Below are 18,499 nucleotides of genomic sequence, written 5' to 3' on the forward strand. Positions count from 1 at the left end.
TAAGCAGATGGGTCCTGTACGTCTCCCAGCACCAGCAAGTGGACGTAAGGATTTCAGTGCCAGATAAGAAAACGTTTTTTTACAATTAAGTTCTGGGGGAAAGAAAGAATTTGGGAGTAGTATTGAAGCTTGCCATGAGTTGGCAGACAAGTCTTGGTCTGCACTGAGAGCCATGTCAAGGCCTGGGGAAGGATGTCGCTACACTGGAGAAAGGGTAGGGTTAGCAGGCCAGTGGAGAACCTGCAGTGAAGGACAGTGTCACCTGAAGGAATCAGGGATGTGTAGCCTGAATAGGCGAACTTGGGGCAGGGGGAAGGGAGGGCAGAGGAATCCCTGCCTGGAGGTGGTTGTGTGGAAGAGGTCGAGGGCAGAGCCAAGGCACAAAACACTAACAATCAACTATAATGAGCTTGAGGTTCCTAACAAGAGCTGACTGAGGTGGAATGGGGCTGCCGCAGAGCCACATCTCCCCCTGGAGCCTCTGATTCTGCCATTCTGATTCCCAGATCAATTCTAATAACTAAAGCACCAGACCCAGTGCTGACTGCTTTATGGGAGATAGATGGGGAAGCTGAAGCAGGCAGTGGTCACAAAGGGAGTCAGGAGCCAAATCTGAATTCTGGTCTTCCCAACTCCATGCCCACTGTGTCCTGAGAGAAGTAAGAGCTGCCCTCAGGGTCAGGACAGCGAGTTCAAGTCTTGGCTTTGGCATATGCTGGCCTGGTGACCTGGGACAATCTACAACTTCTCAGGGCTCCCTGAAGTGCACAAGACAGTTGTTCTCCACTGGCAGAGGGGATCTCCTCATTGGGAAATGAAACCACAGGGCTCATGCCAACTGCAGGCTGGGCAGTGCCCAGTTGTGTCCAAAGCAGATCACCTTTCCCCAGGGGGAAGTGCCACCATCTTCCAGGTCACCCAGGTGTGTGACCGCAGAGCAGTTCCTGAAATCCCCAGCCCTCACCCCACACACACACTCACTTTGTGTCTGAGTTTTAGCGATCCCATCTACAAGTCAAGTATGAAGTGCTTACCATGGGCAGACCCTGTGCTAAGCCTGGAAAGAAAGTACTGCCCGCAAGGAGCTGCCACTCTGATGGAGGGCAGAGGATGGTGGGCCTGGCATGGGAATGAGGATGGAGAGGTCCAGCCAATCAGGAAGAGGTCACAGAGGTGGAGGGGGCTGCCATTTTGAAAAGTTCAGGAGAGAAGGAACTTCCAGGATGAGGAGAGTTCTCCTCACCAACAGCCAGCCACTTCTCCACTTTAGACTCTGACCTGAACTGCTTCCATCTTCCTGGCCCAAGTCTCCGTTCTCCAGTCTATCGTTCACACAGTTAGGAAGTCATATCATTAAGGTACAAGCCTGGCCATCTCGCTCCCTACTCCCAATGAGCCTTTAGCCTCTGTTTATGGTCTCTAAGAGTGAACTCATCTTCCCCCCCCCTCTCTGGGCTCCACCTCTCAGAATTCCCCCCAGGTTGATGGACATGTCAGATGTTTCCCTCCTAGGGATAATCCAACCCCAGAGAATGCATCTTTAGACCAGGCCCCAGGGCTCCACACCTCGGCCCACCCAGATTGGATCCAATCCTGTTCACTCCCTTCCCACAGTCCTCTTTCTCTGGGGCCTGTCGCCCCTACCTGGAAGTACTTCTTGGGGGTGAGGAGCATCCCAAATGTGAAAGCTCATTAGCAGAGGGAACTCTCCTACAAGAAAGCCCCTTTACTCATTCACACCAGCTCCACAATCTTTGGTCTGGCTCAGGGTCACAGAGCAGGTTGTTTTCCTGGCCCTATGCACTCTGCCATGTTGCCCCTAGAGTTGACTGGGAAGTCTCAGGATAGGTCTCAGTTTTCACAGTTCCAGGTAGCGGGTGCCTGGCTCCTAGCCACTAGGATTAAGTAAGCCTTTATTTCACCCCACACCAAAAAATAGTGGAGAGGAAGCCAAGTACTCCCAGAAGCCCATGAATAAAGCTGAAAACATATGAGGAGGAACTCCAAGTAGACCCCAAACAGCCAATACCATACAACCTTCTCTGGTATTTAAAGCTCATCATTCCAGCCAGGACCCAAGAACTAAGCCTTCAGTGGGGAGAGAAGCCTGAGGGCTTTGTCTCTGCACCAGGGCATTCGGCCTAGGGTGTGCCCTGACCCTCCTCTGTGGACTCTCCCCCGTGGACTCTCCCCCAAGCTCTCCATCACTGCTCCCAGCGCCTTGCTCTGGAATTCCTCTGCCTCCTTCGACACTGTGTGTATCTCATCTGCAATTATAATTTACCTGTTGTCTTCCCCTTTGATGGAGAGCTCCTTGAGAGCCTAAATGCGCACCCACCCTCACCTCATGAACGTTTGCTGTGTTTGTCTCTTGTTCCTTCTGTGGTCACTTGGTTCCAAGCGTGAGCTTGACCCCATCCCATCTCCAGGACACTTGGGAGATGACATTGACCTCTGTGACAGGACCGAGTCAGACGTAGAGGAGGCTCTGTCTTCTCCGGATGCTGTACCTTTGTGCACTGACCGGGAGGCCCCTGCTGCTTTCCTGAATTCTGTCTCCTGAACACTCTGTGTTCTCTCTGCTACTGTTGTATGCTGCAGCACTCTGCTTCCTTGTTCGACCAGCACACACACTCACGCTCACACACACACACTCAGTCACACACACGTACACATACACTTCTACACACACTCTCACGTGCATATACACATTCATACACACTCTCTTTCAGAGGAATATTTGAGGATCCTCCTTCCTCTTTTTTTATTTGATCCCTTCGTAAGACTGGGAAGGCTCAGGAGAAGTCTTTGGCCAGCCTTCATTAAGTGCCCTCCCTTTGGCCAAAGACCTAACTTTCCCATATTTTAAATCTAACCTAAGTGTCAGGCCCCAATCTTTGACACAAGACACTTCAGTCCAACTTTGGGGAGATCTCTGTCAAAATGCCCATACTCACTGACACCCCAGGCCCTTGGTAACTCTGCTCAAGCCCCTAAGGACTTCATTTCTCTGACAAACCCTAGAGCTAATGAGAGATTAAACATGGAAAAGGGTTTATTTAACCCAAAAAAATGTCCAAGTCTGAGCTTGTCAATAATGAGAACAAGGAAAACTTGCCTCTAAAGGTCCCCAGGAAGCTCGGGGCCCACATGGTCCTCATCCCCAGCCAGGGGCAAACCCCACAGGCCTCCTTCTCCACATCAGGCCTCGGTATCACCAACCCTACAGCTTCTCCAGTCTCACTATCCATATAGACACCTGGCTCCTTCCCCTCTTCTTTCTCTCCCTCCTCTCCCTTTGTCCACATAGGGAATCATGCCTTTGCCTGTGGGTGCTCTGCCCAAAAGAATAGAAATTTTGATCGCTGAAACCTTGCAAGGTATCTTGGGGTTTGTGGGTTGGATTTCTTTTTTAAGGACTGTACCTGAAGCCCAAATCACTCTCGCTGTCATTGATTGGCCAACAATGGGTCTCAGCCCAAGCGTCATTTGCAAACTGGGCTCAGATGGCTCAGAGTGTAAATAGCAGTTGTTTCTGTTTGGGCCAGAAACCCTGAGGCTCTTCCCCTCCCAGACTGATTTTTTTATTTTTTTGGACTAGGAAAAGAATCCATTCTCTGCCTCATTTCTTACCTAGTCTTAGTCACTGAATGTGTATTTTTCTCAGTCAAACAAAGACCTGTTAAAGGCTTTAGCTTGAAAAGGCCAAGGTCTGTCACTGCACTGGGGCCATCTCCAGTCGTCCTGATACATATCTTGCCACTTAGGTGGCTCGGGAGGAGAGAGTAAGGCTGGTGACTTTTCACAGCACTGCCCCACTTAAATCCAATCCACTTGCAGATCATGGCATCACCTCCCTGATGTCACAGCCCTCTTGAACCGTTCTCTCTCATCTGCCATCCATCTCCCTTGTCCTTTTCTCTAGTTAATGTCTTATCTCTCTGGACAGGACCTGTAGGACCAGTGACCTCCAGACAGGTCTCTTTCCTGGAGGGGCCCTGGGTCTTCTTAAAGTCAGGCAAAGGATTGGTCAAATTCCCATGTTACCTGCCTGCTTTGTAAACCAAGGCTTTTTAAACTTTCCCCACTGCAGTGTGTTGCATGGCCTGAGGGCACATGCAGTGTAAAGTGTGCATGCTTGGTGTTCTGAACCAAGGCTGCGGTGAAGTGTGATGCAGCATAGGTGAGTCCCGCCAGAAACACCTGGGATCCATTACGCATCTGATTTTTAATTAACTTGTGGTTGTTGCATATTCAGAATCCTTTCACTGCTGCTAAATTTTTTGTGACCCCACATGGGGTCATGGGCTACAGTTTAAGAAGCTCTGCTATAAACCATGATTCTGAAATCCAAATACTATTCTCAGACCTCATCTTTTACATCCATTCTTTCTGATGTCCCTTTCTTCCTTCAGCAGCCCTGATGAATTCACAGACTAATCTTTTTGCCTCAGTTTCCTCATCTGTAAAACGGCGATAATAATGGCAGCTACCTCCCTGGGTTGTTGTGAGAATTGAGGGGAACGATATTTGTAAAGCATTTAGCACAGTGCCTTGTTACTAGCCTGGAGGAAGTATCCCATCTGCCCCAATTCACCACCTGGAATCATGGAAACCATCGGGACTCGGCAGTGGTGGACAGCCTCAAGTCACTGGTGATTTGGAGAGAACGGTTCCATTCGGGTTGTACGTGGGAAGCCAGGTTTTAAGGGGCCTTGAAGAAAACGAGGCCAAGAAGTGGAGGCATTGGACGCCAACTCCGTGTCCAAGTTTCTTGGTGTCTTCTCCACCTTCTGTATCCCCTCATATACAGCTGAAATGAACGCAAGTCTTCAGACATTTTATCTTTATTAATAAGTTTATTTTAAAGATCACTTTAAGTGTAACAAATATAAAGTCATCAATGTCGTACAAATTGTCAAAAATATCCAAAGTACAAAAAAAAATAGTCCATGAGTTAAATGGTCGTTATTCTGAGGACATGGTGGGCATGCACACTATCCACCAGCAAAGCTCATGCGTCCTTTGGCTGATCAAAGAGGTACAATGGGAAGACAGTCACAAGTCCATCGCTTCAGTCAGTTTCCTCTCTTCAGGGATACCATTTACCTGGAACACAAAGATGGCGCCACTGTAGATCCATCCTATCATGGCATTGAGAGTTTCAGAAACTGAGCACAGTGTCATCCCATGAGAGCTGGGAGACACTGAGATGGCAGAGGGACAACTAAGGAGACACCAGCGTTGAATTCCTGTCATTTTTCTAACTTCAGTTTAAAGGAAAAAGACAAATTATAAGAGAGCACCCCCCAACCACTCCCCAAAAAGCTCCCACCTCCGCAGCTTCACAAGTTTGCCTTTTATCATAGTGTCACTGGAGAGTCCAACGCTTCCCCACCCCATTTTACAGATGAGGAAACTGAAGCCTGTAAAAGGTCACCTAGGTACTAAGTGGAAGTGCCAGGATTCGAGCCCAGGTCCACCAGTGCCCCCAAATCACAGCCTCTGAGTCCTATGGTCAGAGCTCAGAACTTGTCCCCTCATGCACACTTTTTACATGTCCTCAAGTCTCACCTCATTGGTAAGATCTCACAGAGGAGAACGGTGGAATCAGCACCACTTAGGCAAAGGACAGGCTGTGGTTGGCAGCCAAACCTACAGCCAGTCTTTCTGGAGACCCTTTCAGCCAGCACATGACAAGGGCATCCAAGCGTAGACGGAAAGGAGGACAAGCAGGTGGAGAATGGGGCCGATCCTCCCCAATGTCTGCAGCACACTCTGTGCTCCACCCGTTCCAATGGAGCAGCCATTGTCCCTGGCATGCTACAGGACAGAGTGGAAACTGCCATGCAGGAAAAAAAGGGTGGATGGAGAGAGCCATGGAGGGGAGCACGCACACTGATTTATTTTCCCTATTATAGAGAACCATCCATACACCTGCACACACAGCTGCTCAGATGACTTATTAGGCTCCTCAGTGGGAGGTACCCGGGTTCTGGCACAGTATTGTTGGTCTTTCACAAATGCTTACTGACTGACTAAGGCAACAACTGTGGGGAGGGTGTTACGCGCTTAACTCTCAAGGGATCTGCCAGAGGGATAATACTAAAGGCTTGGGGAAAATCTTGGACCTGATTATGACCATTCAAAGGCAGTTGAAAAACTACCATAGCTCCTGACCAACAACTGCTTGTGCATCTCTATGCATTTTGATGAGACAGCCTTGACTAAGGGAATGTGTCTGTATGTACCACAGTCCACCAGGAGGTGCAGAGACCACAAGACTGCTCTGCTCATGGTGTTGGTCATAAAAAAAACCACCTGATACAAAAAAGGTCACCTTCGAGGCTCTTCCAAGAAGGTATTTGTCAAAATCCTTCGCCTTTCCTTAAATCTCAATGAATCTTTTAGGATTCATAAAGTGAAGCACAAAACGGAGACCTTTGCTAGCCAAAGGCCATCAGTGGCTCCTGTCATGGAGGACATCCAGCAGAATCCAAATGGGAGAGGGATCCCCTTCAAATGGATGTCCTCTGATGCTTTTTTGTGAAAATGACGTTGAGATTATCTGGAGTCAGGGAGACTTGAGTTCAAACACTTGTTGTCTGTGTGACCCTAGACAAGTCACAAAACCTCTGTTTGCCTCAGTTTCCTCATCTGTACCATGGGGACAGTTTTAACAGCATCTGCCTCCCAGGGATCAAGTAAAATGCTATTCTTCATCATCATCATTGATCATTAGCATCGCTGTTGACTGCGAGATGCCCCAGGATATCTGGCAGTTTCCGACATGAGATCCCTGCCTGCCATCCCCTCAGGAAGGATGACATGGAGCTGGTGGGCCAGACTGGCCTGGGGATGCCACTTTGGGGACCCCAAATCTCTCTTCTTGTGAGACACTGTGACTGTGTGGCTGTGGCTCATGGAAAAAGTCCCTGAAGACCAGGTAATGGGACAGGGGCAGGAAGCCAGGCATCTCCAACCAAGAAATTTGGAGAAAATGGGAATTAGAGAGATGGTCTGAAAGAGGTGTGGCTGGTTACAAGGCTAGATTGAGAATTAGAGGAAAGCTACAGGTCAAGGGCCAAATGGGCTTCAATCTGTGCCACCGGAGAGTGGACTCCATTAGGGAGAGGGACTGACCACCAGTGCACACCCTTGCAGGCTGGAGCACCAGAAGGCACAGGCCTACCGAGGGCCTGGGGCTGGCACCATGAGGTGGTTGGCGTCCAGGCTGCCCACTCATTTTCCCTGCAGGGCTGCAGGTACTTGGGGAAAACCAGACAGAAAACTCCATGCCCAGAAGAGAGAGCTCTAGCTGATGATCCATTGGGAAGTTGGGGTTAGGCTTAGGATTGGAATTGGGGGCCACACTGGCCAGAAATCACTGCCACTACCCTAATGTTTTCCCAAAGAAAAATCCAGATCAAATTTGAGTAATTAGAGAAAGTGGATCTTCATGCAGCTGCACAATTGCGAAAGAGATGAGAATTCTCCAGGGGTTCTTGGGCATCTACAGGACCCTCAGGGGGTCCAGCACCCTGCCTGGTGCCCATGCCCATCTTCAGTCTCCATGTCTTGGCCTCCTCTCTCCTCCTTTCTCACTCCCAGAATCTTGGTCTTTCTTCAGAGGTGTTCAAGCTCTCCTCCTCCTCAGAGGGGGCTAGGTGGGCTTAGCTGGGCAAGTCCCGGAATCTGTTTGCCTCAGTTCCCTTAACTGTAAAATAGGGCTAATAACAGCACCTACCTCACAGGCTTGCTGTGTGAGGCTCCAATAGATGCCATTGGTAAAAAGCGCCTGGCCCAGTGCATGCCATAGAAATGCTTGTCCCCTGCCCCTCTCTCTTCCTCCTCGAAGCCCTCCTTGCTCCTCCCTCCTGCTGCTGTTAGTACCCCCTTTTTCCCTATTTTCAGGGCATGGGACTCATTGATGCCCATGTTGGTCCCAGGGCTCGTGCCTCATCGGAGTTGGTTGGGCCTAATTGAAACAAAAGATGTAGCAAAGATCCAGGCATCCTGAGACACTGAGATGCCCAGAGAAATCTCAAGCCATTTCTAGCCCCAAGGCCATTGAGTTTATTGACTGACTGACTGATTGACTGCTAATTAGTTCTGATTTTACTACAACTAGGGCAGAACCCAGGGGCATCCGAGCAGGAGCAGGGAGGGGCCAGGTGTCCTCATCCTCCCCAAGACCTTGCAGCCCAAAGGGGCTGAGGCAATGAGGGCCTGAGGGCCAGGGACCCTGCCCTACGCCCCCCACCCCCACCCCTGGCAGCTCTATGCGGCCCTGTCCCATCCTCTCCCACTCAGTTTGCCCTAGCCTTTCCTTGCAATGTTTCCAGGGCATCTAACCCTAACCGTGAGGCCCCAATGGAAGACAGTGTGGCAGCATCAAGGGGAGAGGGGATTGGAATGGCTTTGGGGGGACCTAGGCTTAACCTTGGGAAGTCACATCCAATGCTCTAAGCCTATAAAATGGGATGTCAACCCTTGTCTTCCCTCCTCCACAGGGATGAAATGTGAGTTATTGGACTGGACCCAGACAGCTTTCCTTTAAAAATGGCAGTCTACATTTGGGGCAAACACTGAGAAAGCTTGGGAGAGCCACATGGGCCCTGCCCCAAGCTTTCCTCCTCCCAACAGAGACTCTGGCAGAAGCGGCCACTGGGGGGCGCGCGCTGCAGCGTCTGGTTTCTGCAGGGCTGACATTTACCTGCCAGGAGTCACCCACCCAAGGAGGGGCCAGCCCTGCCTTGGGCTCCACAACCTTCTCATCCCTCTGGGGTTAAAATCTGAACAAGAGTTTTATGATACTTGCCTCAAATCTTTGAAAAGTTGTCATGCGAAATTCTCCTTAAAGCCCCGAAAGCAGTAACAGAGAAGATGCATTTTAAATAAAAGCACCAAACATGGAAACCTTCAATTACTTTCCTAACTGCCCTTCAGTCAGCCGGGGTCCAGGTCTGTGCACCCCACCAGGCAGGCTGGCTCTCCTGACCACTGACCACGAGACCCAGGAGGAACTGAGACCTCACTGGCTTAGAAGCTGGTCTTGGAAACCTCTTATCAAGCAGATAGTCCTGGGAGGATGGGAGAGTGACCTGTCCTCAGCTGGCAGGCAAGAGGCTCACCTCCACGGGGGACTTTCGGGGTGGCAGTGACTACTACCACCAAAAAAATCAAGGACAAGCTGCCACTTTGCCACAGAAATGAGGGAAATACCCACCCACAAAGGGGGTCTGAAGGGTGGCACTGCCAATAGGTAAGTGACATGGAGGGAAAGGGCATGATCACTCTCCCACTGCCCAGGGACAGCAGGCCCAGCCTTGCAAGCCCCTCTCAGTGCTAACCATCTCTCTGTCTTGAAGGGCCTCAAATGCTGCCAGGGAGGGTGCTCAAAGATACTCCAGCAGTGCCTCTGTTACAGTGAGCTCTGGAATCCTTACCCCCAATTAAATGGGGTTTGTCTTCTCAATTAGCAATCAGCCCGGAGGGCACAGGCTCCATGGAACCATCCAGGTCACATGCTCACACCCTGAATTTACTCCCCAGGAACTAGGTCCACCCAGAGTGCTGAACCATAGGCCCCTGTCCAATTGAAGATGGACTACTCCCCACCATCCACTCCCTGGTGTGATGTGCCCTGGTAACTGGCATCATCTGCGCACACTGGTGGTACTCACCGGCTGCCTGCTGCTGTGGAATCTGAGTCTGATGGGGCAGGTTCCTAGAAACAATGAAAGTTTTTGAATAAAATGATGCAGGTTTCTGTAGACAAATTACAAACCAGTTAAAGTGCATTTTCTTTTTAAGCTAAATGGACAATCACACATCTTTTTAATGGCAGAGCTGATCCAAGGACTGCCATCTTTCCTCCAGTGAGCCCAAGACCTGTCCACACCCAGCTCCCCTCTCCCCTTTCCCCTTCCTCCACACTGGTAAGATTGAGTCCTGGAACTATGGAGGGAAGGAAGGAAGGAAGGAAGGAGGAGGGAGGAAGGAGGAAGGGAGGAAGGAAACACTGTACTAAGCACTGGGATACAAAGAAAGCCAGTGCCTGTCCTCAAAGAGCTCATACTCTGATGAAGAAAGGAAGTGAAAAGTGAGACGGAGTGGGGAGAACCACATTGACCTGGTAGGTAAAACCATCAGGTTTGCAAGATTCTTTCCAAGGACAGCAGCTAGATTTGAATGAAGCTAGGGAATCTGGGCAGTAAAGGTAAGGGGGAAGGGCATTTCAGGTATGGGGCACAGAGTTCCTGTTGCTTAGCTTACGACATCGTATAATCACATTTCTTTTGCTTTGAACTGCTGTCTTTGGGTTGTCTGGAAGAGAAAACACCAATGGGGGCGCATAAACAATGGTGTTTGAATGGCTATGGACTCTCACCCATAATGTGCCTCACATGTGAAAGAGGATGGAGGAGGCCAACCTGTGTGTTTGTGGGCACCAGGGGAGAGAGTAAGAGAAAAGCAAGAATGGTGTGGACAAGATCGGGAAGGAGGGCGAAGCAGGAAGGGACAGGCAAGGCTGCAGAAAGAGGCTCTTGACGTGTGGACTGGGGCTGGAGGTGAGCACCTGAGGGAGGTTAGATTTTTCTCTTCTGCTCAGAGTTGACAAGGATGGCTTGTTAGGGACGAAGTTGCCTTATCAGCCCATTTTGATGCCCTTGATAGTGAAGAAACAAAACAAAATCCCAAACCTAATCAGAGGAACAGACTGGATGATACTGATTGAATTTGACTATTCCAAAAGAGAGGCCCCCAGCAACTTGGCATTAAGAACACGTGAGGAGGATTCCAGCCAAATTTGCATGCCTGGCAAGTTTAACTGGAAGGAGCCTTCTCTATGACACCCATCACTGACCATGGCCTCTCCGTCATGATTCTGCTTATGGAGTTGGCTCTGGCCCTTCTCTCCTAAAGCTGCTCCCTCAGCCCTCAGACACCCTGAGGGGTTCATGTGCTAGAGGAGAGGAGGAGGGGAAGAACCATCCCCCCTTCCCCAGCTCAGTTCTTATATGGGACTGGTCCCACCAAGTTTAGGTCCAAGTGTCACACGGCTGCCAGTTGAGCCTATGACTCAGCTGCTGCTGGGCTGGGGTCCCAAAGGCCATTCCTCATTCTACAGGGCATCCATCTGGACCGGCTGAAAGATCTGGCCTGGATCCCAACTCCCACCTCTCCTCCTATGCTGGTAGTCACCAAAGTCCGCCAGAAGGGAATTAGGCAAAGACAAGGCCAGAGCTGATCCAGACCCTTTTAAAGATGCTGATAATGAACCCCTGGTTGGGAAACTAGGTGTCACCGTCGTGCCTAAAGCACCAAGGCTGGAATCAGGAAGACTCCTATTCCTGAGTTCAAATCTGCCTCAGACACTTCCTAGCTGTGTGACCCTGGGCAAGTCACTTTATCCTGTTTGCCTCAGTATCCTCCTCTGTAAAATGAGCTGGAGAATGAAATGGCAAACCCCTCCAGTATCTTTGCCAAGAAAACCCCAAATGGGGTCACAGAGAGTCAGACACAAATGAAATGACTGAACAACTAAACCCTTCAGGATGATCACGTATGTTCCAGTCATCGCAGTTCTCCAGGGAGTAGCTCTCAGGTCTTCTTTGTGTGGAAACACCATCTTAGCAAGATGACAGGGTTGCATGTGCACCACTCCCTCACTGACAAGTCACAAATTGAACTGACTTTAAACAGCAAACTGGAAACATGACACTTGAAAATCTGGAAAACTTGGGTTTTAGCTGAGATTTAAGACTTATGGAAACACGAAAGCAAGTTTAAAAAGTTGTCTGTTCCTTTTCTCTGACTCATGAAAGTACCAAACAAAGCCACTGAAAGTGACAAACCTGAACCCAAGGAGCCCAAAGCCGTCTGAGTTCTTCCTTTTTACTGGTTCTTGTCACTATGCTGGTGCCCACAAATAAAAGCCGTAAGTCATCCAAATACTGCCCCAGTCTATGGCACGTTGCCATGCGGGGCACTGCCATGCCACAGGGTCATCCAAGTCAACCTCCTGTATTTGGACACTGCAAAGAATCAATGAATGATTCCTGCAAAAAGGGGTGAGGAGAGAGAATGGAAGCCTAGGTCTCTTGGCATAGATTTTCCTTAAGGATAGTCTGCTGCTCTGCTACTGCCTTTTCCTTTATCCCAAAGAACAGGCACCATAAATCGAGGATTAACTTCAGGGAGGTCTATGAACTTGGGGAGCATTTTTATTTTACTACAGGTGGTTTTCCTTGGTAATCCAATACATTTTGGCTTATGCATTTAAGAATATGATTCTGAGAAGGGGTCTATAGACTTCACCAGACAAGTCCATGCCACAAAAATTAATAAGAATTAAGCTGAATTTGAGCTGGGAAGGATTTTTGAGACTAGTTCAATGTGCTCATTTTTAATGTTGGTAAACTGAGAATCTGTTGCTTGCCCAGGCTCTAAAACTGGTCAGTAGCAGAGCAGACCCTGGCACTCACATCTCCTACAGCTTCTCAAGATTAAGAAGAATCCTGTTGTAAATACAGTTCTAATGACTGCCCAAAACAATGTCTACCAAGAAAAGTAAAAACATTACTCATCAAGTAGACATGAAATACAAAATGTTTCAGCTTCCTCATCCACCTGTTGTTCATCAGTAAAAGAGTGGGCAAAAATGCTTTTTTCAGACACATAACACAAGCCTGTGTTATTTGTAGCACTTCATAGGAGGCCAGTTGGAAGATTCAACTGCTAAACATCCACAAAACCTTGTCATTGTAGGTAGCTTCCCCCTCATTCAGCATGTCCAACACTGCCTCCAACTCTTGGCACCAGCCAGCATGTACTCACCAGAATTAGTGCAGCATGGAGGGGCGAGGAATCTGCTGCTACCACATCATGGGCTCATTCTGGAGTGAAACAGTCATCCCTCAATGCTCCTCCTACCTACCATCCTCGCCCCCTTACAGCTGGTCCTCAGTTCTCAGAGCCTTTGCCTGCTCGGTCCCCAGTTTCTTTAGCAAGATCCACCTTGGCCAGAGTGCACCATTATCGAGGTCAGTGAGGGACCCCTCCATTGCCTCTCCTATTGCAAGTGACCCTTTTGTAATTTACTGCAGGCATTGAAGACTCCTGGGGGTTAGCGTTTAAGAGGGGAAAGCTCGTGTCTCCCAGCCCCTCCGCCTTGAATGTGCAGGTTCTTCCATTTTTCAGAAGAGGGACCAGGCTGTGTGACTCAGGGAGGGGGTAGCTGTCCCTCATTCTCTGGGAGATCAAATCACTGGAGGTTCCAACTTATCTAATCAGATGTTTAAAGTTTGAGATCAAGTGAGAGTAATATTAAATAAAGGCTGTCATGTCAGAGATTTGTGATATGACCATGGGTAGGTCTTCCCTCTCCCAAGTACCAAATCTGGTACTTTTTACCCCTTGGATGGGCACTCTATCATACCTTGGCATCCATCCCATGTACTTTTTTCTTTAAACAAAGGAATACTTACAACATACCAGCTGATTTACACACACACACACACACACACACACACACACACACACACACACACACACACAGGCATAATCTAGCCCCAAACACACCCTTTGCCCGGCCTCAGGTTCCGAGGCGGTGAAGGGGGTTAGGCCTATAGCTTAGCTCTGTTCTCAGGGAGCACAGCCCCCATTCCAAGTGCAAACTTTGCTCAGGTTTGGGTCCCAGGGACTCTTGCTTCTCAGGGCCTCTTCACTGGGCTGGTTGTGCCACCCTTCCTGAAACCTTAACACCCAGATCACTATGGCTCAAACTCCTGGGGCCTGGGGGAAGCAGCTTGGTCACACTCTCATGGGAAAGATGGACAGTGGGGGGACTGAGTGACTGAAGTCATAGGAGATGTGAATGCCAGGACCTGCTCTGCCACCAGCCACTGTTAAGGCCCTGGGCAAGTAACAGACTCTCGGTTTGCCAACATAAAAATGAGCAAATTGAATGAGTCTCAGAATCCTTCCCAGATCCACGTGGAACTTGAACATGTCCAGCCTGAACACGTGGCTGTTGTTTCACTGAGGTCAGTGGCTCCTAAATGGAACTTTGCTACAGCACAGCCTTGCTCAAGTCCTGCCGAGTCCTTGGTTGACAACAACGAAATTGTCATTTGCAACATTGTTTCAAAGGGAAAAGAACAATTCACTTCAAGACCCTGTTTCCAGGAATCTGTTGTACAGAAGAGGGAGGGCAGCCCCTCCCTTCAGGAATATCCAGTGCAACTGAGGAAACCTCCCTCACCCTACACCACTGGGATGGATGCCAAAATTCTAATGAAATGAAACATTGTGAGTTTAAAGGCTAAAATCAGTTTGCAGAGATCTTTTAAAATCTTGAAGATGTGTTCAACAAATACGGAAACATTAAACTGCGTGTCTGATGCCACCAGTAGTCTAACATACAGTGGCCCAGGGGTTAGGCAGTCAGCAAGATCAGCCCCAGGAAGAATCTGCTGATGCCTGAGGCCGCGAACTGGGCAACGCTGCAGCGCCCTGCTAGCTCTGGGGAGGCAGGGATAGTTGGAATACTGCTCGTTTCCCAACCTGTGTTTGAGTTGACTGATGCCTGTTCATCTGGGAAATGGGCAGATGAGAGAAGAAAAGGTGAGAGAACCAAGAGGAGGAAAAGATCATGAATGAGGAGAGAGCCATGGCTGCCTTCCAGCCAGGGGCTGGTCAAGGCTGATGGGTGCGCGACTGACTGCATCGAGCAGGAAAAGAAAGAGCATCTCTGCGCAGTCCTCACCCTAGGGAGGCTGATGCACAAGGACACCCCTTAAAAATTCAAGCTAAGAGAAGAGTAATTGAAATGTAAACAGAGGCTCAAAGGATGAACTGCGCAGAGTCCACGCCCACTAAGGTTTCCAAAAGCATGGCCACCGGACTCTTTGGTGTCCCTACAGCTCAGTTCCACAGCCTGAATTCTGGGTAGATGTGGCCAGTCTCGCACCAGCTTCTCATTGATGCAGGGCACCCAGGATCTTGAACATCACCTCACCTTATAACAAGGTATTCTCTTCTCTGAAGAGCCTTGTTCTGCACTGGGGTCCTTTGGGCACCTGCCCACATTCTAAAGACCTTGTCAAAGCTCCATCTTTCCCTGGCAGCCCAGGTGGGTCTTGAGAAAGGCCCTGGGTATTCCAGCTGCAGACGCTAATCAAAGCCATCACGGCAGTACTTACGGTTGTGCCTGCATCAGCGGCATGCTGGTATTGTCATAGCTGTCTGTGTGCAGTGGGGGGATGATCTCCCCAGTGACTGGGTGGAACACAGGCAGCGTGGACAGCGGCCAAGCGATTTCTCTGTTCTTGGACATGTCACGCAGCTCCTTCGTGGATTTCTGAATAGCACTGTGATGGACTAGTTGGATGCTAGGTCAGAAGGAATAAATTAGAGTCATTAAGAGTTATCAGCTCCTCCAGACAGGAATATCTGAAAAATTATGGAAAAAAAAGTTCTCTCAAAATAAAAACACAGATTATTGCTTTTCAGGCTTGCTACATTCTACCTCTGAAATAGGAAACCGTTTAGCACATACTTTTACATGGTTGGAAGGAATTTAAAATCATGATTTGACTAATCTTGAAATCAAGGACTGTTTCATTAAACTAAACTGTGCAGAGTACCATGTCAGAAATCTCCTCACCAGGGAGCACACACGCCATGGTTTGGTTGGAAATCTCACACTCTCTCCCATTTTTCCCCATATCCTTCCTTCCTGGGGGCATCTCAAGGATGAGCAGAATGCCCTTTTGTGGGGAGGCTCTGGCTGGCGCTTTGGGGGAACTCTTTGCATCCGGGAACGTGTCCTCTCTTCACTCCTTATAAAACTGCGCATTGGGAAGTGGTTTAAGCTTAATTAGCTACACATTCATTTCCGTGCCCTTTTTAATGGAGATTTCCTGCCCTTCCAAGGTCTGTCTATTTAAAAAGCAGCGTTTGCATTTTGGAAATAAACCATGGGGTCAGATAAATGGAACAAGCGCTGACACACATGGAGGAAGCGTGAAGGACTACGGAGAGATGGAAAGTCAATGGGAACGCAAACAGCAGGAAGGAGACACTTACTCTGGGGTGTACATGTTTCTCTTTTCCCTAGAAACAAAACAAAATGTATGAATTAAATCATAGCATTGATATTTGGAACATCAGAACTATGCGCTCATGGTGGTCGAGCATGAGGTGGAGACGCGGCCCTGGATGGAGAACCAGGGCGATGAGAGACACACACAAGAAACAAAACCAAGAGAATGGCTGATGGGATGACACGGGCAACATGGAGGATGGAGGGAGGGGGTGGTGCTGCTTGCTGCCTCCCTTCCTTATTCCTCGGGCCTCCAGGCTGGAGAGGAAAGCCATGGCCCTCCAACCAGATGCCCTGGACTGATGCTGGGACGTGGGCTGGGGTTTCAGATGTTTGGCACACTCCATCGATCCAATTGCTGAGAATTCCAAGCCTATTCCAACTATAACTTCTGGTCAAGCTGAGTCATTCGCTCAATGTCCACCCATCCAGCATAGGCCCCAGCAAAGCATATGCACCTCTGGACCTCTTCCGAGTGGGTCACTAGGTTTCAGTCTAAACCAAAGTTAGAGTTGGAACATTCTTGGGACCTAGCTGGCCCTGGGGGGCTGTCTTATTCCTACAGACTGCATGATGCAATTAGACCTCCTACAACCATTGATAAGGGTCTTAAAGTGAGTTTAAGACATGTTTAAAAGGAAAATATGGTTTCCACTGGTTTATCGAGATTTTATGGACTACGGAAGCTCTTTCTGAGTGTGAGCTAGTGTGTTGTGAGCTGAGGAGACGCAACCATTCATTCTGTAGTAGAGAGCACTGAAGTACTCACACGCCTTCGCGGCGGCAGCACATGACGTAGGCAAGAACCAGAAAGAGCACCAGCGCTACCGCTGAGGGCACGGCCAGAGTGATGAGGAAGTCCGAGTAGTAGTCTCTGCTCTTCAGTGAGTCAGGAGGAGGCCGGTACTCCCCACCATCGGGCAGAATCCCCTCTCCACAAACCACCTCCTGGTAGGTGGACACTTGTTTGGTTTTGTCAACCTGACACAAGAGAGAAAATGGCAACCCATATTAACCATTGGGAGCCATGTGCACTGCCAGCACCAATAGCTGCATGCTCTGCATATGTTATCTTACTGGAGCCTCAAGCAACCCCATTTTACAGATGGGGAAATGGAGGCCCAGAGGGGAACTCACTTGCTCAGAGTCACGGCTAGTTAAATGTCTGACTCTAAGTCCAGGGCTCCATGCACTGAGCCACCTAGTCACCACCAACTTCCATTTATCCAGAAACAGCAAACAAGGCAACCAGGAATCCCATGAAAAGAGCCCCATTCCACCTGTAGCAAGACCCTGAACTCTCAGTTCGAGGATGACAAACAGAGAAGTGCCCACTGAGGCCCTTGCTCTCACACACACGCATACACACACTCACAACTATGGGATCCTCAAACCACAACTAGAATGGTGAGAGAGGGGCCCAATGTGAGCTTGTCAGAGCCCACAGCATGGGCATCCTGAGTCCCAGCATAGATCCCTTCTTCACTGCAACTCAGAGCTTGGGCAGAAAGCCCGGCTGAGGTTCTCACCCTGAACACAAAGGACTCTCCACCCCACTCTTCACTCCCCCATGACACACCTGGAGCCAAGTACTGACAAGAACCATGGGTGGTCCAAAAGCAGTGGTGAGGAAGAGAAATTTCCAAACAGGAAAATTTGTTCCTGAATCATAAGGGGCTTGGACTGCTGTACACACAACATACCCCTCCCTAAGATCTAACAACTAAAGACAGCTTATACAAGAAACAATGGCTCTATTCTCCCAAGAAATGTCTCCCCTCATAGCTGGTACAGGCATAGCCCTGAGTAACTGGGGCTACAGCATTTGTTGATAAATTTGACAAATGGGGAAACTGAGGTTCAGAGAGGTGACCTTCCTCACCCAGGAATATGTGAGGCAGAATCTAAACCCAGAGCCATCACTATCCCCTACATGACTGCCTCTCCTAGCTACAGAATTTCAACTCGCAAAGAATTGGAGGGATTGAGGGGTCTTGGGTCTTGGGTCAGGCCTGACAAGATGAAAACAATGATGAGTCCCCCACATTTGTCACCTATCTGAATAGGGGGTGGCTAGAATCATAAAGGAGTGGGGAGGGGAGAGCTGGCAGGTTCATGGCAGATGACGCCAAATGGACTAACTCTGAGCACCCCAACATAAGGCAAGCCCATGAGGCAAGCACTGACTGTCTCCAAGACAGCAATGCCACCTCCAGGAACCAGGAGGACCAGACACCTTTTGACCTGAGCTACCAAGACACATTTAGATGCCAGAAGCCATTTTCATAAAAGACTTCCAGGACTGGTTCCTTGGGTCTCGGTAGTCTAGTACATAGCAGAGTGCTGGGCACTCAGCAGATACTCAATAAATCTTTGGAAGTGGAATGA

At 49.3% G+C, this 18,499-nt stretch overlaps 1 protein-coding gene across 8 annotated transcripts in view; it reads right to left on the bottom strand.

Annotated features, from left to right (window-relative positions):
- Positions 1-4,839: 4,839 nt before the first annotated feature.
- The window catches only part of SGCE (sarcoglycan epsilon), a 55,335-nt gene continuing 41,675 nt past the window's right edge, over positions 4,840-18,499 (bottom strand). For 4 of the 8 annotated variants that reach the window (XM_072650727.1, XM_072650724.1, XM_072650730.1 and 1 more), the window contains 5 exons: positions 16,881-17,092; positions 16,096-16,122; positions 15,210-15,398; positions 9,687-9,730; positions 4,840-5,109 (listed from right to left, as the gene is read on the bottom strand). In XM_072650727.1, the coding sequence (XP_072506828.1) occupies positions 5,093-5,109; positions 9,687-9,730; positions 15,210-15,398; positions 16,096-16,122; positions 16,881-17,092 (489 nt within the window). In that variant the 3' untranslated portion in view covers positions 4,840-5,092. The remainder of the gene's footprint in view (positions 5,110-9,686; positions 9,731-15,209; positions 15,399-16,095; positions 16,123-16,880; positions 17,093-18,499) is intronic. The other 4 variants (XM_072650726.1, XM_072650729.1, XM_072650725.1 and 1 more) reach the window with 1 other exon arrangement.

This window comes from Notamacropus eugenii, chromosome 3, assembly GCF_028372415.1.
Source record: "Notamacropus eugenii isolate mMacEug1 chromosome 3, mMacEug1.pri_v2, whole genome shotgun sequence".
NCBI classification, from domain to species: domain Eukaryota; kingdom Metazoa; phylum Chordata; class Mammalia; order Diprotodontia; family Macropodidae; genus Notamacropus; species Notamacropus eugenii.